Raw genomic sequence first — 24,657 nt, forward strand, 5'->3', positions numbered from 1 at the left:
TCTAAAAAGTAGCACACTATTCTGACATTTTCATTTATGTATTCCGTTATACTTTTTTCTTATGCATCCTAAAGATGGTTTTAAAATGTAGTTTTTAATGTTCTTCTATTATGGGAGATGTGCCATAAAAATATAGTATTCCAAGAATAGAGCTGACACACGAGAGGCCAATAATAGGAACCAAAGGATAATGTATCAGTTCAGCCATTGCCCTGGTCTCCTCCCTGGAGAGGACATCAGTAAGTCCTTGTGTTAGGAGGAAGCAGAACACTCTTTACAAAAGAAGGAATAATGAAAACAACCTCAAACTAAAAGGAAGATATAATATTATGAACAGTTCTATGACCACACTGAAGATATAATGGGCAAATTTCTAGAGCAACGCAGAACCAAAACTGACTCAAAAAGAAATAGAAAATCAACTAGGGCTGTTCCTAATTATTATAAATTTACATGGAACAGATGCCTGAAGAGGCTGGAAGAGGATGACCGATCCCCTGGAGCTGGAGTTATAGGTGATTATGAGTCACTTGGCGTGGGTCCCTTGGGAGAACTTCAAGTGACTTTGAACTGCTAAGCAATCTCGCTAGCCCCTAAGCTGATAACTTAAAGACTTTCTACAAAAATATACCTAGGCCCAGATGACTTCGCTAGTGAACTCTATCAAATGGCCAAGGAGTAGCAATATTCTTCATAAGCTCTTCCTGGGAATACTACAAGAAGACCCTTTCCTGGACAAGGCTAGCATTGACACAAGCAGGATCAAGCTATCACAAGAAAACTGCTGACCAATGTTCTTTGTGAATATAAATGTGAAAACACCAACCAAATACTAGTAGGTATCCTACAGAAAAATTACTGCAAAGTAACTGCAAAAAAAAAAAAAAAAAACCACAGCAAAAATAACCATAGCCGGGTAGTTATAAAATGTAATGGGTCTACTCTCCCATTCTCCTGCCCCTTGCTCCCCTCCAAAAATTAGTTTAGCAAGAAAAATATACTAGCCAAAAGAAAAGACAAGCAGAGTGCAGAGTCACCTGAAGGGAAAAATGAGGAAGAAGACTTGAGAAGACAATTGCACGAAGGATACCTGGTGGCCCTGGGACTCCTGGAGTTCCTGGATATCCTTTTTGGCCAGGTGGTCCCACCTCACCTGGATGACCTGGCATTCCTCGTGGTCCAGGTTCTCCAGGGACTCCTGACCTATCCAAGCCTGGGATGCCAGGGTCTCCCTTTGGCCCTGTATCACCTCTTTTACCTACATAGGAATAGATGAATAGATGAATGAGTGAGTTAGCAAATGCTTTCCCTACCAACTGCAAAAGTATTTTAGTGCTAATTGTTAAGCTATGTGAAGTTGAGTAAACAGCACACTTCTTTGTGTGTTTGGTTATTGTCTCATTCTAAAATTCCTCCAATCCCCGTTGTGCTAACACTAACCAGTTCAGGGGTCATGCAGGGGTAAAGGTAGAGCGCGCATGTCTCTTTCGGAGTGTTGCATTCTGGGACTGCGTTCTATGCCTGCTTCCCCATCCTTTACCTTAGATCTACATAGCAGCTCCCGGGAAGTGAGCTCTCATATGCTCTGCAAAGGGCAGTGCCACTCTAATGATTAAAGTGTTGGCTAAGAGTTTACTTGTGACAGATAAGCAGAATGCTAGTCTACAGACACTAGTGGAGCTCTAAAGAACTTTTCTCAGGAACCATCCGCATATCTGGTTGAAAGTGTCCAAGTAGGCAGAGTACGTTTCACGGTACCTGGACCATGCAACTTGCCCCACTTGGGTTTAGTTTCATACACCTTGGTTTTATGTTACTGAATAAGTAATAAACTACATATTTTGGTTAATAACTTGTTAAACAGGTAACTTAGTGTACATCTTCTCTATTTTAATCATCATAAAGTTACATTTTTCCTTATTATGGAATTTTAAAAGTAAAATATTGATTGAGAGTTTAGGTATATGAATATATATGGATGACTCATTTATTTGTCTATATATGTTTATCACCTAATCTGTTGATGGGGTTCGTATTTCCTTACATAAAAGGAACAAATCAACTCTCTATATTAAGTTTGAATCTCTTCCTATAACCAGAACACATTGTTATTTGTGGATACTGTATATCCATTAAGCCTGCATATCCAGGCTTGTATTTCCAAAGACCACATCTTGGTGAACAGCAGTCACGACTTGTTGCTGGACAGTTTCCCTAGTGAGCAGCGAAGTTCAGAGCCAGAGGCCACATCATCTGCCTGCCTCCTTCCTGGATGGGAGGCCTTCATCTTACCTGGCTGCCCTTTCAATCCGTTTAAGCCTGGAAGTCCTTGGGCGCCCTTGGGTCCCTGTGTGCACCTCCTTGGGAGTCCTTTTGCTCCAGGTGCTCCAGGCTGTCCTGGGTCTCCTGCAGTAGAGAGCCCAGGAGTTTGCTCAGTTGCCAAAGCCCTAGGCCCTTGGTTGCTGTCCCCTTATCTCTCTGTAGCTCCACCTTCCCGCACCAGACCTCTATTTAATACCATCAGCATGCTTGTATAGAGGACACTCATAATAAAGAAAAGAAGTAAGGAGGGACGAACATAGAGCAGCCACATGGAATGGAAAAAGAATTAGGCCCTTTTCCTGGGGTATTCACTGAGATGGAACTGCTTAGAGCGCCCTACAGTGGTGCTCATCACACTTGGTGCTGTACCTGGAGGCCCATCAAGCCCGTCTTTTCCTGGAGCTCCAGGAAGGCCTGGAAGCCCAGGCAGTCCAATATCTCCGTTTTCCCCAGAATTGCCTCTTTCTCCTGGAAATCCTGGTTTTCCTGGTTCCCCAGGCCTGCCCAGGCCTGGTTCTCCCTGTAGCAGAGACATGAGGTCAGTGCCTCCCACAGAACACTTTTCAGTTCTGCTTGCTTGGGGTGCATAGACACCACAGTTCAACAATTATATCCCTTTCAGCTTTAATCACTGGCTTTGCTACAAAATCATGCTTAATGCTATTTCAGGATGTGCAGTCTGCATCCACTGAAGAGGAGTATGAGTGCCCCTATAGGTTCTGAATGTCTACGAAGTCATTAATAAAGGAATAGAAATGCAGGTTTCCTCAGGAACTTAAAGATTATTATCTATAAATATACTGAAAAAATAGTATCTTTATCTAGAAATATACTGAACCCCAAGTGTCTTGTCTGATAAGGGCATCTCAGCTGCTGATTGTAAGTGCCCCTCCCTGACATGGGTCTGTGCTTTAGCCTCTGCAGACCTTGGCCCCTGGGAGGCCTGGCTCTCCAGGACGGCCGGGCTTCCCCATTTCTCCAGGACAACCCGGCGATCCTTTTGTTCCTGGGAAACCTTGATCTCCTGCAGAAAACACAAAACAAAAGCAATACGCATTAGAGATTAGTCTCACAGAAAGTTTATGAGCAATGTTTCTTTTATCAACACATGTATGAGGCATCTAGGTAGAGAGATGTTTACATGAAAAATTGAATGATAATAAAACCAACTGATTAATTAGTAGTTAAAACCAAGACGACAACAACAGCAACCAAACCTAAAAACTCCAACCAAACTGAGTTCCAAGTCAAATTACATTGGCTTTGAAATTTGGTTCAATTAAAACCAAACCAAACCCAACAAAACCTCCACCAATCAAAATGCAAGTTATGGATCTCAATGGGTCCATCTACAAGTACAGCTCCCTGATCTGCCAGCGCTTAGACTTGTACTGCTTCTCATGGTTGTGGCCTCTGTCCAGAAAGTGAATCCAGTGCTGCAAAGTTAGCATGCAAGTTATCAGTGGAGGGCCCAGGAGAGCTAGGCAAAATATGGGCCAGGCTCCATTACTCCACGGAGGAAGAAACCTATGAAATCAATATCAGAGCTATTCTTGGGGTTAGATTTTCATTTACTAAGTATTCATTTACTTGGGCAGAACTGATGTGCAATAAATAATCAGCAATGGCTTACTAACAAGAGATAAGACACTAAGATGTTGATTATATTTTAACAAACAAAACAATTGTGAAACAAACACGAAATTATCATAAAGTCTACAGTTCTGTGTAATCGTCCACAGCCTGAGGTGTTGTTTGTTTGCTTTTTAATGGATCTAGACAGGGTTTTTGTTTTGCTTTGGTTTTTCTTTTTCTTTTTTTTTTTTTTTTTGGTATGCTTATAGAGGAGCAGCTCAAGTTATTACTCAATATCAGCAGCAGGAATTCTTAGACTGTTTCCATTTTGATGAAAATAACATCTTTCTTTTTTCTTGTCAAAAAGATTTATTTTCACCAGGCATGGTGGTGCATGCCTGCAATCCCAGCACTAGGGAGCCAGAGGCAGGCAGATCTCTGTGAGTTTGAGGGCAGCCTGGACTACAAAGTGAGTCTAGGACAGCCAAGGATACACAGAGAAACCCTGTCTCAAAAAACCAAACAAAAAAGATTTATTTTATTATTTTAAAATTATGTATATGTATGTGGGTGTGTGCGTATGAGTGCCAGTGCCCACAGAGCCTGGAGGCACCAGGTCTCGCTGGAGGCAGAGTTACAGCAGGTGTGAGATGCTGACAGGTTCTGGGAGGACTCGAACCCCAGTCCGCTGCAAGAGCAGTATATGCTCTTTGCTGTTTATCCATCTCTCCAGCCCCCAGCATCTTTAATTAAAGGAAAATAACTCCTCTAATTTATATTCAAGTTCACAGGGCAGCCTAGGTTTTTGTTTTATTTTATTATTTCATGCTGTGGAATGAATCCCTGGTTTTATTCTTGCTAAACACACTCTACTCCTGCACTATATCCCTAGCCCAATTTGTGACTTAATAGTTAGTTTCTTATTTAAAAATGTGTGAAGTGAAGAAATACATAAATCTAATGCAAGGGAAAATTTTTAATTAGCATTAAAGCAACCAGAACAGCAGAGCTCTCTAACTCATAAGTGCAGGTCGACAGGTATTCTAGCCCAAGGTCCCAGATGATAAGTCACAAAGAATGTGGAGATAAGAGACAAAGGCCTACTGAGTGTTCCAGGAACTGGCTGGCCATAAAAGATAGGGAGGATACACAAGGACAAATTCCTGAGAGAAGCAGGTACCGGACATGATCAAGTGAGTAATGAGCCAAGACCCCTCATCCAATTTTATGGTGTTTGCTTAATCCTCTTTGAGGCCCGCACACAATGTTGCAGGTTTGAGTTTAACCAGATGTGTTGTCAGCTCAGATAAAATATCTACCCTCGGGTTTCAAGAAAAACAGGAACCAAGGACTGTTCCCGTATGATTAAGTCTGAGCTTACCCCAGATCTGCCTACGCAATTTGCTGATGTTCAAATGTTTGAAACAACCAATTGTGTGTGGCCGCGCCAAAACTTCCCACTCCCCCCGACCCTTGCCCATATAAACCCCAAACCCCTGGGCTTCGGGGTCGACCCCTCTGTCTCCTGCGTGAGATACGTGTCGACCCGGAGCTCTGCCAATAAACTGCCTCATGTGTTTACAGCAAGACGGTCGTTTGTGTGTCTTTGGGTGCGCGCCATCCCGAGGCTTGAGTGAGGGTCTCCCTTTGGGGATATTTCACTAAGACATACAGGATTAAGTAAAAAAAAAAAAAACAAACCTCTTACGACCAGAAAGGATTGCTATTATTATTTTGGTGAATTGTCTTCCAGGGTTTTTTTTTCCCCTCTACTTTCTAAAAGTATGATTGATGGGCCTGTGTGATGACTCGGCTCAGCATATAAAGTTTCCTGCTGTCAAGCTTAATGACCTGAGTTTGACCCCTGGGAACGAAAGAATGGACTCCTGCAGTTTTCCTAAGGCCCCCACATGCGCGCCCCTATCCCCGAGGGTGCACAAAATAAATAAGTTAAAATGCTCAAAGAAAAAAGTATGATTGAGATGCTGCTGTGCGGATCAGTACGAATTCTGTCTTTTCACCCGATATTGTCCTAAGACTTCTGAAGATTCTTGGAAAGCATCATTTTGGCAGCATATCATAGGTATTTCCTAGTTTATCACTATTCATAGTTACAGCTTTGAATTATCCATAGTGAACCTTGTACTGTACAATTTTTGATTTACCCTTGGGTCCCTGAGGCCCTGGAAATCCAATTCCTGGGATCCCTGGTTCACCGTCAGGTCCAGGAAGACCAGGCTCACATTTCCCCAGAGGTCCAGGCAAACCTTAAAAACACATACACGTGCATGTCAGTGACTTCCCTTCCGTTGTTTCCAAAAGAAAAGTCTGCATTCTCTGTGTCCTTCCAGCACTTTCTAGAAATCATGAAATACTTTTAAACATAACTTCAGCTTTTCTCCCCATTCCTATGCAGTGGACTAGAGGCTAGTAGTTGCTATGAATTTTAAAAATATAACTTATTTCTTCAAAAAGGATCTTAGATACCTTGGACCACACATCTTCCTCTGTAAATGCAAGTTAATTTCAACTCATGTTAGCAAGGACATCAAGTTTCAAAATGAAATTGCTGAGGGAAACACCCTGATTTGTGGGGAAGACATTGCTTGCCAGAGCTGTGGGGATCACTCAGCTTTACCCCTGTGAGGAACTGTGTCAGTTCTCTTTTGGAACTTTTAGATCAAGAGCTCCAGGGGAGCATGTGGGTGACCTCAAAGGACAGCAGAACGCCTCCTGCCAGCTGGATTTTCAGAATTGTTCCCACCTGTACTCTCCTTCAGACCCAGTAAATGTATTTGTTCCTTATACTGGGAGCAGTAGTTTCTCAGGAAAGTTGAGGTGGCATCTGATGTCACCTGGCAAGAGGACACTTACCAGGCAGACCTTGGGGGCCAGCTTGACCAGGGGTCCCTGGAGGGCCTGGAGGACCCAAAACTGGTACTGACATACTGGGTTCTCCTTTAAGACCTTAAAAAGAAAGGATGAGTGTGTGATTGGGTTGTGCATTAAAGTGTGTTTTTATAATAGTGGGAAATATCATGAGGGAGTCATAAACACATCTGAGGAAAATAAAAGCAATTCCTGCTTTTATGGGTTTCAAAAGTAGTTTGGGGTAACCAGTTTGTAGAAACATTTCTAATTGATCTGCAAATATTTATAATCATCTGTTTAAGTCTTGTTTTAATTAATAACCCAGAAGGCTGCTCTACTGAATGAAAGATTGTTCCAGAAATGGATACTAGGCATGAAGTTGGTGAATAGTGGCAGGGCACCAGTTTATCAGATGGCTGGTATTCATAGAAAGCTAGTGTGGTATATTGAATAAAACAGCAAATGTGAGCCAGCACACACTGGGCCTGGGTTTGAAATTTGGCACTGTTGTTTGCAAGCTTCATGAATGTGGACAAATTTCTTAACCTCTTTGAGAAAGTCCTTATCTGTCACTGGGGAGATGATGATTACCAGGCAGATAAATATTTAAGGCAATGATCTGAACTTAGTGGCCAATGTTAAACCATGTTTGTGATCAGTCTTCGCACAGTGACATACTTATAAAAAGAAGTATGGCTTACAGTTTGTGATGGGAAATTGAACAATGTATTTTATGTAATGAGTGCCTTCATTTATTTGATAATGTATTTTATGATAATTAGTTTCTTCATTTAGATTCATATTTAGAGAGAACAAAAAAAAGTTGGATGAGAGATTAAAGAGAAGTCCATAAACTATATAAAGGGCTATATAGTTAACAATTCTGGTTTTGTACTTCTGATCTGTTTACAATGACAGAACTCTGCCATTGTGAGGCATCCAGAGAGAACACAGGAGTGTGGATACTTTCCAATAGCCTCATGGGTGGACACTGTAACTACACAGAAGTGTGGCTACATTCCAGTAGCCTCATGTATGTACAGTGTAACTACACAAATTGTGGCTACATTCTAATAGCTTCATGTGTGGGCATTTTAATTTGGAGTTCATTAATTTAATGTGTAAAATAGTGTTTAATATTTTTCAATTGTTTAATAGCATAGGAAACATTCTTAACTTTTGGACCACATAAAATGCATTGATGGGCTAGGTTGGTACTTTCATACAGTGTGCTAAATCCCTGGATCAAAACAACAGGCTCCAAAGTAATGTATGGGAAGAAATAAAACAAATATCTTAAAATAAGGTTTACATACATGTGGACAAAAGTATGCATTTACTTGACGGCATATATGAATGCTATGGAATAGGACCTACGTTTGGTATAAATAGAGAATATGCTATCCTGGCAATCACTGTTTAAAGTGATCTTAGAAGTGGTAAATGACCACAAAGGCCTTACTTGTTGAAAACTGCGCAGTAAGGGGGTTGGAGAGATGGCTCAGACGTTAAGAGCACTGGCTGGTCTTCCAAAAGTTCTGAGTTCAATTCCCAGCAACCACATGGTGGCTCATAACCGTCTATAATGAGATTTGGTGCCCCCTTCTGGCATGCAGGCAGAGTACTGTATAGATAATAAATTAATTAATTAATAGAAAAATGAAAACTCCAGAATAAGGGCCTATTTCTGCTGGACAGAGAATTATGGCATGCATGCATACACGCAGGAAGAATACTGTATAAATGAATGAACGAGTGAGTGAATGAATGAATGAATAAATAAATAAATAAAAGAAAACTCCAGAATAAGAATCTATTTTTCTTGGGCAGAGAATTATTTTCAGAGAATTACTTGTAGGCCTCAAAAGTCACATGGACTTTAAGACTATTATCAATGATTTTTCATATAGCTTAGATATTTTGAAATTTTGTTTTTAACTTGTGATCACACATTCAAGGAAATACACTTCTTCAGATCAAGTTTTTGCTTTTTTGCCTCCTTTGAGAGTCTTGTAATTGAGTTCTGTTCAACACTTGGGATGGATTCATTTCATGTGTTGATGTCAGTCGTAGATACGATGGTTACAGGAGGTTTCAGATGAGCTGTTGTGACAGGGAAAATGGATTTTGTCTGCCATGGCTTTACCCATCCTTTCCCTGTCTCTGAGGAGACATATTTGCCAGGAACATGTTTGCATGTATACTCATTAGTTCTGAAGGAGTTTTGTTGGCTGTGGAAACTGTCCCTCACTTCACAAAAAGGCAAGACTGGAAAAAAACTAACCAACCGGCTTCTCCAGGTGGTCCCGGGGCTCCAGAGATTCCTTGGGCTCCCTTTGGACCTGGTTCTCCTCGGGGTCCGTAGCCTGGTGGTCCAGCTGGTCCTGCAGGTCCTGGGGGTCCAGGGGGTCCAGGAACCCCTGGAGGGCCCTGGTCACCTTTCCTTCCACTCAGGGCCTGTGACAACAGGAACGTGTTTGGTATTGGTAAGTATCTCCTCACCACAGATTAATGTTAGCTCAAGAGGGGCACAGAGAGGCTGCCTGGGAACCCTGGTCCTTCAGCAGCACCAGGAAAAACTGTCTGCCATATCTACATTCGGGAAGTCACATTTATCTTGTTAGAGATTCTGTAAATGAGCACACACGTAAATTCTGCACACATGTGCGCGCATGCGTGCGTGTGTGTGTGTGTGTGTGTGTGTGTGTGTGTGTGTGTGTGTGTGTAAGTGAATCTTCAGACTGGCTCACCGAATTTCCCCAAGCTGGCCCAGTGAGATTCCTTTTATTAGATAAATCTGATTAACCTTTGGGAAGGTGGAAAAGAAGCTGGCGTTTTGTAAATTAATTGGGACAAACTTCTCACAGGTACATCGTGGCGACTCTTGGCTTGTCACTCTGTGGCATTTTCAGTTGGATGTGTGAGAAATTCTATCCCGTGAAGAGAGTAAAATTTGCATAAACTGAAAAGTTTTAAGCACCTTACATCTTTGTTTGACTACCATACCTTAAATACTGTATTTTTTATGCGTTTACTTAGCAGAATAGGAAAGACCCCAGAAACATTTACTAAAAGCTTCCGCTGCTGAGGCTATTGTGTCCTTTCCCTTCCCTTCCTCATTTAGAGCCCCACTCCTCTCTTATTTTTTTGAGACAGGATCTCACATAGCTCACGTTGGCCTAGAACTTCCTGTGTAGCTGAGAGTGACCGTGAACTTCTGCTGTCATGTCTCCTGTGCTTGGATTATAGGCATGCACAGACATGGCCAGTTTATTTGGTGTTGGTCGAACCCAGGGCCTCCTCTGTGCTAGAAAGGGCATTGCCAACTGAGCCACGTCCCACTGCGGCGTTACAAGTCTTTTCTACAAGTGAATTTGAGCCACATTGAGCTATGAAGTGTGAACCAGGGTCAGTGCACTTACAACTGGGCCAAGCCCTAGAAAGGAGCTTCTTTATTTTTGTCAAAATGCTATGAGTATTTGCTTGGATGACTACTGTCATTTTGAAGATGACTTGTGTTTTTCTAGAAGAATCATGTATTTGTGGTAATCACGTTATCTCCTAATTTCTGAGCATTTTACTACAGGCTGGGAAATGTGAAAGAATTCTTAAATACGAACCGGTTCACCTCTAGGTCCTGGTGGTCCTTTTGCTCCTGGACTTCCAGGAGTTCCATCGAGGCCTTGTCTCCCTGGCAGGCCCCTGGGTCCGGGATCGCCTGGGTCACCGACTTGTCCCCAAGGTGGAGGTGTTTCACCTTTGCTCCCTTTAAGTCCTGGATGCCCTTGGTCACCTGGGAATCCCTGTGGTGATACAAAAGTGAGTCACACTGCTGTTTCTCTAGAACTGTCTTCAGTCAGTCTGCAAACATTATCAATAAGAACCTTTCAATCTTAGTAAAAATGGATTTCCCCCAAAACACATTTAATATGTATATGTTGACAGACATATGAAGCTGTATGTTTATATGAAATATCTAATATATACATACTATTAAGTATGTATGTTAGAGATTGATTAGTTCTTGTAACACAAAGACCCATGAAACTGTGTTCTGGGGGGGTGGAGAGGGCAGTGCCCATACCACAGAGACTGCCCTGTGCCCTCCTTAGTCTCCCGAGTCTTTCTTCTGCTCTGGAGGTAAATACTACAACATGGATATCTCTTGGCACACATTACTTTTGGTGGGGGAGGTTGCTTTTTAAGACAAGGTCTCAAACTCTAGACCAGGCTCACATTAAAGACACAGTAAGCCTGTCTTAGTATCCATTGTTAGGGCTACAGGCCCAAGCCACCAAGCTTAGCTGTTAACATGAACTCGTTTGCCCCACAAATATCATGCCAGACATTTTATATTGTTTTGTTTTTTAACTTCCAAAACTGAAAAAGAAGCCAGCTAGACAGCACAAGCCAATATGATACAAAGAACAATTACTTCATCGGTGACGTAGTAGTAGAAATTCTACATGCTATACCATTATCATAATCCACATTGAATGTTAGACAAATTCTAACATGCATCTCCCAGTCATCAAACACAACTTTCTGATTCACTATAATAATGAACAGAATTAATAACAAAATCATATATAATGTTGTATAATGACAAATGATTAGTAATTTTAATAGCTCTATTGAGGTATAAACTACATACCGTAAGTTGATACTTTATGTGTAGATGAACATATATAATTATATATCAGTAAAATTCAATGATATCACCACAATAAGCATTAAAACATCTTCATTGCTCCCCCAGATCCCCTAAATTCCATCTATAATAAGTCTGTTTCTACACTCAACATGGAGCAATGATCTGATTTCTATTTCTGCTACCACTAAAAATGACATGTGGATAAAGAAATTCACTAATTTGCTCATGTAATCAACAAATATTTATGAAGTAGCTTCCAGTTTCGGAGGTAAAGACCTACACTTTGCTATGGGCTGCTGACTTATGTATGATGCAGTCATATTTCCAGAGGGCTCAGCTTTCCGAGCTGAAGCTAAAGTTTATAACCACAAAATCTTACTGCAAATCCTGGGAGACCTGCACTTCCTTGGGACCCCGGGTTTCCTTTCATACCAGGTGCACCTCGGCCTCCTGCAAAGCAATTGATTATGAGCTACTGAACAGAGCAGTACAGTGTATTGAGAAAATACATTTCCTTGTGAGAACAGAAAGACAGTTTCTATCCTATAACATCCATGCAATCAAAAGTTGTCAGCAGGAACACTCAAGTCCTAGCTTCCTAGCCTTCTCACCGTGGTAAGTTAAGGACATATGTATTTATTTTTCTTATGATGGAAACAATATATGTTCTTTAAAAGAAAACTATACAGAAGAAACTAAAAACAAATCTGTCATCAGAAAGATAATATTTGCTCAATTTTAGTATATAGTGTACAGAAGTTTTAGCTAACATCCTACTATGCTTACTTTTTTTTTCCTTACAAAGCTACACATCTTCATGCAAAGTGTCCATACCTGGGATTCCTTTGACACCATCTAATCCTGGAAGTCCTGGGGGACCAGGGGGTCCTGGGATGCTAGGGCACTGTGTGCATGGAAGGCCTGGTTCTCCTGCAATGGGACAGTGTACACATTGATTGCCAGCTACACAGAGTGATCAGAAAGAGCAGCTATTTCTCACCCACCAGCATTTATTTAAACATTTTCTTTAATGTTGTAAAACTAATAACTATTTGTATTAATTGACAATTTCACGTATGATACTTTCTTGTGAGCTCTAACTTTCTGAGAGAGGAAAGTCCACGGATCTACACAAAGCGCCTTCTGTCCCAGTTTTTCCCTGTGCAAGTAGGATAGACTCTCCCGTTAGCCTTAGCTAGCAATTCACTTCATGGTAAATGAACTACCAATTTACAGGTAAGTGAATACTTTTAGGTAATTTGTTTGGAAAAGAAACCATTTTATGACTGTTTAAGATCACTACTGTCTTGGGGAGGAAAAAATATCAGTGAAGTGGTGATGGGAGTGGGCTTTTCTAAATGAATAACACTGGGTTTGAACAAACCTTTGGGTCCATCAACTCCTGGGAGTCCTGGAGGTCCTACATCACCTGGTACGCCATGGTCACCAGGTGGACCCGGCTGAAAAATAATGTCACCTAGGAGAAGACACCATCAGACATCAGTTTACTTGTTTTCGGGAGATGTCTGGGGATATAGCTTAGTGGTTAGAGTGATTGCCTGACAAAGGCACACAGACACACAGACACACACACACACACATGCACAAATTAATTTTTATTTGTGGTTTTACAAAAAACAAATTTTCAATACACATAAGATCTTTGTGCCTTTCCTACATCCTTCTTGGTGGAAGACGAGCCTTTAGACACTGAGCCACAGCTGAGGAGATGCATGCCGACCAGCTCTTACGAAGGTGTAGTTTTATTTTCCACTTTCTAGGAATATACTACAGGCATGATGGAATGTGCCTGCGTTCAGATGGGTTTGATGTAGTTGTTCTTTGAAAGTTCACTTGTGCCAATTGTCAAGGTAACAGACACCTAAACAGCCCCATTTTATATCTTTACCTGGTCGTCCTGGAGGTCCTGGAGGTCCTGGTGGGCCTGGTGAACCAGGATATCCCATGGGTCCAGGAGGGCCCAGAGCGTCTTTTCCAGGGGGTCCTCTCTTTCCTTTACTTCCTTTCCAGCCTGGCCATCCGGGGGGTCCTTTGAGACCAGGTCTTGACAGTCCTTTGAAGAAAGAGTCATTTGAAATGTTTTAATTTTTCTTCTGACGAATATGTTTATTTTTCAGTTGAAAACAGAGCTATAGATTCTTATTTACAAGAGTTGTACAGTTGAAAGCTATGTAAAATATGTAAAACAAAAAGTGAATATCCTTCCTTCCTCGGTGGCCTTGTTACATTATATTATAGTAAGACAAAGTACAAAAACATACCAATGAGATGACTCATGAGATTTATTGCAAAGATCCAAGACTGAGTCTGGGATGTGTGGTAGACTTTATGCACAAGGACTTGTGAAGAGTTCTTGCATGTGTGACATTTTGTAGTTTGTTGTTTGTTTGTTTTTAATTAGAGATTAGAGGATGTTAATTTTGGCATTTCCAAATGAAAAAGAACAAGTAATTAAAATGTATTTCCACCATAAAAGATGGAGGAAGGTGGGCATATCTGCATAAAGAATGCTAAGTTATGTAGTTTAGACCAACTCTAAGTCAGCAATGTTGCCATGAGGGGCCATCTTGAACTTTGACCTCATAAACAACAATAAACTTTTGAGATATCACCACCAAAGGGCTGAGAAAACAGCTGGGGTTGCTAATGGAGCCTTCTGATGGTTATCTACTTCAGATTGTGTAATTTTCTGTTCACTGTCTTTTTCCTTAGTGGCCTGGAACGGAGAAGAAAGTCTTCTCGAATCTTTATCCAATGTCTAAAATACCCTGTTGCTCACTGTAGCTTTTGGAAATACCTACTGTTAACGTGTATACATGTGTGTACATGCATGTGTGTATGTCGTGGGTACACACAATAGTTGTCAGTTTCTGTATCCATTGGATTTGCTTCCTTTAAAAGGACTATGGCACAGTCACCGTCGATGGGTTCTTGTGAATTCATCTCTATGGCTATCATTTCTTGGAAGATAATGGCTCAGAGATGAAAAATGTAAAACTTCATAGAAATTGTGCCAAGGGTGTTGATACACACATTTAATCTCAGAACTTGGGAGGCAGAAACAGGCAGATCTCTGAATTCTGGGCTATCCTGATCTATAGAGTGAGTTCAGGACAGCCAGGGCTACATGGGAAAACTCTGTCTTGAAAACCCAAACCAAGCTAAACCAAACTTTACAGAAAAAAAGCTTAATTTAGGTATCCGTGTAGGCCTTGTGATATATAATGAACACGATTACTTTCAGCTAACCTACTTGCTGTGGCATCAGTCTTTTCTTTCTTTGTGCCCCCTCTGGGGATCAGGGCTCCTGCTCGTACCCTGAGCTCACACGCCTACACTGAAACCACCGGGAGCTGCTCACGGGTTAGCTTCAGTGCCTGCAGCCTTCCCAGTGAAGGCCGAACAGATAACAAATAGGAAGCTATGAACCTCTTTTAGACCAATAAATGGAAATTTGTCTTCTATAAATAATAGGAGCTTATAAGAACAGTGGTTTCCCTTTATTAAAAATAGCATTTTTATGTGTAATCAAAGAAACACAGACATACCAGGATTTCCAGGAGCTCCAGCGGGACCTCTAGGACCTGGGAATATAATCACATCAATTAACTGCCCGCAGAGTTATAGGTGTTCCCCTGTCCACTTCTAAATGATCTAGGATTATATCATTGTGGCAATCATTCAACTTTTAAGGTATATTACTTATAACATTTTCATATAAAATATGAAAATTGGAAACACAAAATATATCTTGACTGATGTAAAGTGAAACTGGCCCTTTCTTCCCTCACCCAGAAACTGTCATAGCTCTAAAAACACTACTCATCACCTTGAAGGACAGACAGACAGACAGACAGACAGACAGACAGACAGACAGAACGATGATGGTAAAAACTTTAGGGAGAAATGTGTCCTTACCCTGTGGGCCACGAGCTCCTTTGGGCCCAGGCGGGCCTGGCATTCCTCTGTCTCCCTTTTCTAGGTATGCATCATAGTACCTTGTCTTAAAGGAGAAGGCAGAGAGTAAACAGGAAGGACAACTACCGGTGAACTGCTCACTACCTCCTTTCCTTCAGTCTCTTCATTTTGGCCTAAAAGAGAACTTCCTTATTTTCCTCAGTTGAAAGGTTTTTATATTAGCAGAAATACGGTGGCTGTGCCTGTACAAATGAATAGGTGTGGAGGCAGAGATGAGCTTCCCGATGTTATCCTATATTTCATGGGCTTTCAGCTAGAACTACATTTAATTTAACTCTATTTTTAAAACTCTATTTTTCTGTGATAAGAATCAAACCCAGGGCCCTCTGCCTGCAAGCACCGGACCACTGAGCTATGACCTAGAAATACATTTTTTTAAAAAATGATGTGACTCAACTAATGGATTGATGTATTTGTTGACTTAAAAAAATAAAATAACAAGCACATTTTAATTAAGCCTCATATATTAAATCAGAAAAGTGTCTAATAATGATGGAATAAATTCTACCATGTTGTATGTGCACCTACTGGATAGTTGACTCTGCTATAACTCATAATTTCACAAAAGAAAGCAGACTATTAACTTTTCCTAGACATTCCATAAAGCTGTCTTTTGGGGTGGGGTGAGGTGGGGTGGGGTGCCTTGCCTCTGAAACAGAAAGACAGATATTTGGGACCCACTGTCACTCATTGAACTAAGTTATGTAGCTTAGGGGTCTGGAACTGCACTAAAAAAAAAACAGACTTATTTTTACATATATGGCGGTTTGCTTGAATATATGTATGTGTGCCACTCATGTGCCTGGCACCCAGAGGCCAGAAAAGAGCATTGGATCCTCTGGAACTGTGGTTATAGATGGTTATGAACCACGAGATTTCTACTGGGAGATAAGCCCAGGTTCTTTGCAAGGTAAAGTGCTCTTCACTGCTAAGCCATCTCTTGAGCACTGTACTTTTAATTATGTGTGTGTGTGTGTGTGTGTGTGTGTGTGTGTGTGTGTGTGTAGCTATGTGCATGTGAATACAGATTCCAAAAGTGATCAGAGGCTCAGATCCCCTGAAGCTGGGGTCACAAGTGCTTATGCGTTGCCCAGTGTGGGTGCTAGGAACTGAATTCAGGTCCTCTGAAAGAGCAATGGGCAATCTTAACCTCTGAGCCACCTCTCCAGCTTGAAAACTACATTGCAAACTAGACGCACATCCTGGGCCATTTCGGCAGTCTGTATAGTCAGACATGGAAACTCCGCTCAGCACATTGGAAACGAGACCGTCTGCTTTGGATGAGTGAGCGGACGCTGGAGCTGAGAGCCAGCTGCCACTCTCTTTCTTCTGCTGAGACTGCAGTGTCATCAGATCCACGTCTGTGTTGGGCAGGGCAACGCTCCCAGTGCAGTAGAGCTTGGGTTGTAGGGCCTGGTTCTTTCTGACCTGCACTAAGCCCTGGTTCTTTCTGACCCACACTAAGCCCATGCATGGCTGTGCTTCGGTTGCCTGCTGTGAAGAGTGACAAAGTGGGACATGCACAAAGAAGGGCCGAGCTCTCTAGTTCTCAGGTAGCCTTCTTCATCTCCTAAATTCACTTTACATCCCAGAGAACATCCCCACCCCACCCCACTCATCAAGTTACACCAGGACTGAACACGTCCTCTTCCCCTGTGGCCTGGCAAGCCACTCCTGGCAGGGGAAAGTGATCAAAAAGCAGGTAACAGAGTCCATGTCAGAGACAACCTCTCCTCCTTTACTAGAGGACCCACATGAAGCCTGATCTGCCCATCGGCTACATCTGTATAAGGACCTAGGTCCTGTCCATGTGTAGTCCTCAGTTGGTGCTTCAGTCTCTACGAGCCCCTTTGGGACCTGATTAGTTGGCTCTGTTGGTCTTTTGGAGCTCCTGTCCCCTCTAGGTCCGTCTCTCCCCTCCCCCCCTGCCCCCCCCTCCACCACTTTTCCACAAGACTGCGCTTTGCCCAATGCTTGGCTGTGAGTCTCAGCATCCGTTTGGAACTGGGCAGCAGCCTTCTTATTCCACCCTGAGAAAGGACAGGATCACCTTGGGCAAACTGTGCCTAAGCCAGGTTTTTTGTTTTTGTTCTGTTTTCTTGTTCAGAACTCAAGATGGGCTTTATTAGTACATTCTAGGGACTAAGCATAATGGAATTGAAATATTTCTCTATTGCCAAATAGGTAACTAATGATTACAACTAGTTTTTTGCCTTGGCTTGATAAATGGGAATGTTCTTGTCATCATGACAGTTACTGAGAAACGCTGATTTAAAACTTGCTAAGTGCTTGGAAAAACTTAACTCTGACATTGTTTTTTGTTTTTGTTTTTGTTTTTGTTTTTTGAGACAGGGTTTCTCTCTATAGCCTTGCCTGTTCTGAACTCGCTTTGTGGACCAGGCTGGTCTCGAACTCAAAGCAATCCACCTGAGTGCTGAGATTAAAGGCATATGCCACCATGTGTCTCCCCCCCTCCCCCAAGCTAATTCTGACTTTGTATCCCTAGTTGCACTTACTGGGCCACAAAGTCCTGGAGGGCCAATGTCTCCTTTCCATCCCTAAATTGAAAGAGAGTAACAGATGAGTATGCAAGTCTAAAGTAGCATAGTCAACCCCTCCGCCCAAAAAACAAAACAAACAAAACAACAACAACAACAACAACAAACCAACCAATCAACAAACAAAAAAAGCAAAGTTGGACAATAAAAGAGATTACAGGGTTTGTAACTGCCTTTCAGTCAGCTTCCTGGAGAGCCCCAGTTTTCCTCCATGCCCCCTCCATCCTATGGTCACGTGCTTTTCACGTCCACATTCTCAAACAGATTGTGGTTGTAGGATAGCCAGGTCAGGGTTGTAGTTAATGCCCAGTCTACCCAACCTCCTTTGATTCAAGATGGCAATCCAGAATTCTCCCAGGACTGATTATTGAAAGACAGACTTCGAATCTGAATATATATCTTTGCGTCTGTGAATTACCAGTGAATATCTGCAGCATATCAGAAGCTGGTAGTATGGAGTAAAGTACACAACTAGTTGACTGTGACCTTTCAGGGACTGGTGACCCAGGATGAGGTTCCAGGGTCCACGTCTACACTTGACTTCAGATGATCAGATAGATTTCTGCTATTGTGGGTCTTTTCGGATAGGCTTCTCATAGGAAGCAGTACTTCATTGGAGGGTCCTGAGCCAGCCGGCCTCAGCTTCAACTGACAACTAAGACATTTTCCCCCCTGGCTTCTGTTACTATTTTTCTATCAAGCATTCAAGAAAAGTCATCTAAAAAAGATTACAAAGATCGTTTGCTTCTTTTCGAACTATTTTATTTTATTTTTTGGTTTTTTTGAGACAGTGTTTCTCTGTAGCCTTGGCTGTCCTGGACTCACTTTGTAGACCAGACTGGCCTCGAACTCACAGTGATCCACCCCCCTCTGTCTCCCAAGTGCTGGGATTAAAGGTGTGCACCACCATTCAGTTACCAACAAAACAAATTTATATTCTTCCATGGAGAGCTCTCCAAGCTTGCTTTACAAATGCACAGACATGACTGTGATAACCAGCCTGTTACATGCAGAGGCAGAGGAAAAGACCTGAGGGGAGGAGTCTTTTTCCACAGGACTGACAGAGTGTTTGGTCACTGTCAATCGTTCACATATTTATCAGATCATCACTAAAAACTGAGACCATTTCATTTGATGATCCTTTTGGATCCCCAGCCAATGGCCAAGTCACAGTTTTTAATCTCAATACTTTGTTAACAGAAACATGATGATGATGATGGTGATGATGATGATGATGCAATACACATGAGGAGGCAAGATGGTTCACTGGGTAAAGGTGCTTGCCACCCAGACTGATTAGCCAACTTTGATTCCTCAAAACCACATGGTAGAAGAGAGAAGCAACTCCCACAAGCTGTCCTTTGACCTGTACAATTGTGCTCTGGCTCATGTTCCTTCCCCCAATAAATAAGCAAAAGTGAAATGTAAAAAATGGTACAACAATAAAAATGTAAAGGAAATGGAAATTTAGACAGATAAACAGACTGGAAGGGGTCTGTGAAGCACATGTGTGAGACCTTGGATCATGCTTGATCATGTCAAGTCATGGGAGGAGGAAGCGCCATTGCAAGATGGCGAGGAAGGAAGAACATCTGGAGAAGCCTGCCGTGTGACAGGTAGTCCACAACAGACAACCTTCCTGCCTGTGAAACTGGACTCACGCCCACTCTCCAGGAGTGACTTTGGGATCAAGAAGGACTATGTGAGCAGCATTCAGCTGGGCTCATGACATACGTGGTTAGTAACACTGACAGCTTTCGTTCTATTCGGAAACCTCAGAAGACACACAAGAAAAATTCACTGCAATTCAGTATCGACTCATGTATTTTTATAATGCCTGATGTTGCAATTCCTTGCTCCTGGGAAGGTAGGCAATGCCTAATCAGTTGGAAAAGGCTGAAAATAGGATGTTACCTTTATGCCAGTTTCGCCCATTAACCCTGGAATGCCCCTGCTGCCCTTGGCTCCCTATAGAAAACAAAAGGACAACAGGTCATAAGACACAAGTCAATTGTGCCTATATGAAGAACTTACCTAATTCTTACATATTTAAAATTTATTTTCACAATCAATATGTAGTATCTGTACAAACATTTGGTATACAATGTGATGTTTCAAGGTCTATCTAATCACATCGTATCCATTAGGTGTGTTGATCAGGCCAGGAAACTAGCATGTCTACCCCCCTCAATTGTCTATCATGTCATTGTAGTGTTACCAATCATTTTAACTATTTTCAAGTAGACAATATGCCATTGCTGATTACTGTTACCTTACTGTGAGACTGTGCCTGGAAGTCAATGTAACACCTGCACTCACTGACTAACCTTCCTGTCCCTCCAGTTCACCATACCTCCCAGCCTCTGGCATCTAGTGTGCTTCTGAGATCAGCCTCTGTGGATGCCATGCCTGAGGAGATCACACAATATTGGTCTTGCTCTGTTGAGTGTGTTCAGCTGGCCCCCTATGGGTCTACAGAACCAAGTGTAGTCTTTAAAAGCTCAAACCACCTGGTGACTCTCACACAACTGTCAATCACTATCAACAGGCATGTATACCTTAGTGCCGGGGAAGCCAGGAGCACCATCTTTTCCAGGTTTCCCCTAAAACAGAACACTTAAGTTAACAGACATATTAACTTTGGTAAACATAGATAACATCCATGGTCCACCAGGCAAGAGACCATCATGGAGGTCCCTCACAGTTGGATTTTATAAGGCAAGACTCCTAGTGACTAAACAGCAAGGGGCTGGCATCACCTACGAGGGAAGAAGCCAGGCAGGTAGGGTGAGTAATTAGAGCCAGAAGGAGGGAGAGGAGACGCTAATGTGCTTTGAGTGGAGTTTGTGTCCCATTCTTGATCTTGGAAAGAGAATTGGGGAAGCATCAAGCAGACAGGAAATAAGGAATTTATAAAGAAGGAGTGTTTACGACTTACTGGTTTGAAATGTCATTTCTTACATCTTAGGTAAATATTTAAACATATATGTGGCTATATGTCTATGAAGCATATTGTGGTGCCTATGCAGAAATGGCTTTCAAGTGAAGTATTATACACGGCATGGGCCCTTTCTGATAGAATTAAAAATCAGGCCATCATTTGAGACATTTTTCCTTCACCATCCTCACTCCACTTTCTCCTCCTCAACACACGCTTTTTAGAATCTTCACAGGCTATGTCTGTCTCAGTCTTCCAGAATGGAGCTGAGTGGGGGAAGTGGCCCCTATCACTTCTCTGTGGCCAGAACCCTTTCCAGACACACAGAACCCTTTTTTTTCCTTTGGGAACTGTTCTGTCATCACTCTGGCTGGTTCTGATATGTCACATACAGGATCCCCTGTCTAGCCTAATCATGGACCTTTCCCCTGTGATCACAGCAAGACATGTGAGCAAGCTAGGTGAATCTGATGGAATCTCTGGAGTTTTCTATAGCTGTGTGTGTGCCTGTGTGTGTTTGTGTGTATGTGCATGTGTGTGTGTGAGTGTGTGTATGTGTGTGTATGCTGTGTGTGTATGTGTGTGTATGTGCATGTGTGTGCACATGTGTGTGAGTGTGTTTGCGTGTGTGTGAGTGTGTGTCTGTGTGTAGATAGTCATCATTTGCTGGACAGAAATGGCATGGTGCCCAGAGAGGAGTGGAAGTGAGGCAGAGACAGCCCTGCCGCAGGTTTCAGGTTCTGAAATCCCTGGGGGCATTCTTTAGTATTGAACTTTCCAGATACTTGGGAAACTGATCCACCTACCAAAACTTAAATGAGAGCTAGGTGGAACATCTCATTCTGTAACCCAAAGAGTCCCAAGCTCTCCTTTCTTTGGGCTCCATGTGGTCTTGAATTCCCACCTTACCCGAGGACCAGGCTCTCCAGGAACACCCTTTTCTGATCCATAGGAGTCTCCAGGTGGTCCCTGTGCGGTTAGAGTTATGAAATGCATTAGAAATGACTGTTTTTCATTGATTAATAAAATAATTTGTCTTTTTTATTGGATATATGAAAATTTTTATTATAAAACTTAGTTTTAAGTAGATATTCAAAAACAAGTGATATAAGTAAACTAGATATTTTAAAATACTGCAGAGATTTTACCTAGAAATGGCTGTAAGGTAATTCTAAAATATTCCTAGGCTTTGTGTTTAAGCTAATATCAATATTTAAAGGTTGAGCATTTGTCAAAAATATGGATTAATGTACTAATTGGACTTAGTGGATTATTAATAAAGAATAAGGCATGAAGATGGTTGGAGGCATGTTCAGAGGAGTGGAAGGAGTAGAGAGGGAAGTTATGGGTGGATATAACCAAGATACATCTTACACGTGCAGAAAATTGTCAAAGAATAAAAATAATCTTTTTCCTGAGACAGGGTTTCTCTGTGTAGCCTTGGCTGTCCTGGGCTCACTTTTTACACCAGACTAGCCTTGATCTCACAGAGATATGCCTGCCTCTGCCTCCCCAAGGGTTGGGATTATAGACACGTGCCACTGTGCTCAGCAAATGAAGATAATCTTAGCCATGGGCACGAAGGAAGGTTCTGTTTTATGTGTCACAAAATGACTTAAATGACCTACCGGGCGTCCAGGAAGTCCAGGTTCACCCATCTCTCCTTGATCTCCTTTCTCTCCCTTGAGTTCCTGTTATTAAAAGTTCAAGGTCACTACCACAAACCAACCAAAGAGAATTAGGGTGTTGCATCTGGAAATGCCCTCTGTCCAGTGAACGTAGGTCTGAAGACCAGTATTGGCCACACAGCAGCAGCGGCCAGCACCTCTTCTTCTTTCTTATCTTTCACACTTTATACATGAGAGCACATTAACGCTATTGAACCTTTAAAAGAAAAAGTATCCTTTGTGTATCCTCAGTAGAAGTATTCTCGGGGCTGGAGAGATTTCTCAGTGCTTAAGAGCACTGGCTGCTCTTCCAGAGGTCCTGAGTTCAATTCCCAGCAACCATATCGTGGCTCACAGCCATCTGTGATGTGATCTGATGCCCTCTTCTGGCCTGCAGGTGTACATGTAGACAAAGCACTGTATACATAATAAATAAATCATAATAAATAAATAAATCTAAAAAAGAAAAGAAATCAAGGGTCACCACAATTTAAAAAAACAAAAGAAATTTTCTGTTAGTTAGTGTTACACCTGCCAGCCAGTAAAGGTGTAAGCTCAGTGTTCTTCTAAACTCTGTTTCTTTTCTTTTTTCTTTTTCTTTTTTTTTTCTTTTTGATTTCTATTAAGAAAAATTTATGTCTGCCACATAGAAGATATTTTTTTGTTTTTTTTTTGTTTTTTGATTTTTAAATTTTTCCCTTTTTTAAAATTAATTTATTCTTGTTACATCTCAATGGTTATCCCATCCCTTGTATCCTCCCATTCTTCTCTCCCTCCCTCCCATTTTCCCCTTATTCCCCTCCCCTATGACTGTTCCTGAGGAGGATTACCTCCCCCTGTATATGCTCATAGGGTATCAAGTCTCTTCTTGGTAACCTGCTGTCCTTCCTCTGAGTGCCACCAGGTCTCCCCCTCCAGGGAAAATGCTAAACCCTGTTTCTAATCATCCACTATAGTACATTAAAGTAGATAACACAGGAAAAGGAGACATCACATGGTATTTGGTAAAGTTCAGACTTCTAAACTCCTTTAAGGTCAAAATATAGTTATGATTATTGATGATTTAAAAAACATTTTGTGACCTTTGGTGAAGATGTGTTATGTCCTTAATTTAAATGCTCCTTTGTTCTTGGGAGGTAGCTCTGGAGAGGACCTGGGTTCTGGATCCAACTCTAGCATCCGCACCCCAGGGATCAGACAAGTAATCTGTCCCCATGTAGCCAATCCTTAAACCACAGCACTGAGCTGGGAACTAACCTTAAACCCAGGCATATACATAATGAGAAGATCAAGAACATTCGGTAATCTACTTGGTAGTCTGCTTCATGCCCTCCAAGGGGAGAGGTTGCTCTTTACTTGCTCTTCCATGTACCTTCCGTTGTGCCATTGGTGCCACTGATGTACTAGATGGTGATGTTAAAAGAACCGCACTGGGTGTTTGAAGCCCTCCAAAAGGCAGCTTCTTAATCTATGCATCTTTGGAGGTTTGAAGAAATCTGATCCCTTGGAAAAGGAACTGTTGGGAGACTCTGTACCTGGATGTATATGTTTTAGCAATAAACCATGGACTGAGATCCCAGCACTCGGGAGGCAGAGGCAGGTGGATCTCTATGAGTTCGAGGCCAGCTTGGTCTACAGAATGAGTTCTAGGACAGCCAGGGATGCATAGAGAAACCCTGTCTTGAAAAACCATACCAAAACAAAACAAATGTCCCTTGGATCAAATTACATACCGAGCCAGCTTTCTATTATAAAGCATTCATTTCTATTATAGCAATTCATTTCCAAATCATTGCACTTTTTTATTGGAATAATACTTTTCTGTTCAAATGCCATCATGATGAATTGACTCAGTGTGACCCATTATCTTATTTAATTGATCAACTTCCCCTCTGTCCCCCAATATCTGTCTTTTTTTGAGGACACTAGTGTTTTCCAACTTAACTTTTCCCCCAGGCCAAATGTTTTAGATGTGGATTCTGTAAATGTAAACATGTATCTTTTTTTAAAAAAAATAAGAAAATGATGCTTTAGGCGCCACTAATTTGCTTTTTGCTGATGGCCTCTGAAGAA

General features: G+C 41.8%; 1 protein-coding gene across 2 annotated transcripts in view; it reads right to left on the minus strand.

Annotated features, from left to right (window-relative positions):
• Positions 1-24,657, minus strand: part of COL4A3 (collagen type IV alpha 3 chain) — a 129,362-nt gene that overhangs the window by 29,647 nt on the left and 75,058 nt on the right. For both annotated transcript variants that reach the window (XM_084779821.1, XM_084779822.1), the window contains exons 14-32: positions 22,546-22,608; positions 21,827-21,886; positions 20,538-20,582; positions 19,894-19,947; positions 17,938-17,979; positions 15,362-15,446; positions 14,992-15,027; positions 13,332-13,496; positions 12,807-12,899; positions 12,257-12,352; positions 11,802-11,872; positions 10,389-10,571; positions 9,057-9,225; positions 6,772-6,864; positions 6,063-6,164; positions 3,249-3,346; positions 2,692-2,842; positions 2,293-2,406; positions 1,091-1,258 (exon numbers count right to left, since the gene is read on the minus strand). In XM_084779821.1, coding sequence (XP_084635947.1) covers positions 1,091-1,258; positions 2,293-2,406; positions 2,692-2,842; positions 3,249-3,346; positions 6,063-6,164; positions 6,772-6,864; positions 9,057-9,225; positions 10,389-10,571; positions 11,802-11,872; positions 12,257-12,352; positions 12,807-12,899; positions 13,332-13,496; positions 14,992-15,027; positions 15,362-15,446; positions 17,938-17,979; positions 19,894-19,947; positions 20,538-20,582; positions 21,827-21,886; positions 22,546-22,608 — 1,888 coding nt within the window. The remainder of the gene's footprint in view (positions 1-1,090; positions 1,259-2,292; positions 2,407-2,691; positions 2,843-3,248; positions 3,347-6,062; positions 6,165-6,771; positions 6,865-9,056; positions 9,226-10,388; positions 10,572-11,801; positions 11,873-12,256; positions 12,353-12,806; positions 12,900-13,331; positions 13,497-14,991; positions 15,028-15,361; positions 15,447-17,937; positions 17,980-19,893; positions 19,948-20,537; positions 20,583-21,826; positions 21,887-22,545; positions 22,609-24,657) is intronic.

Source organism: Acomys minous, assembly GCF_964271855.1.
Source record: "Acomys minous genome assembly, chromosome: 4".
Taxonomy (NCBI): Eukaryota; Metazoa; Chordata; class Mammalia; order Rodentia; family Muridae; genus Acomys; species Acomys minous.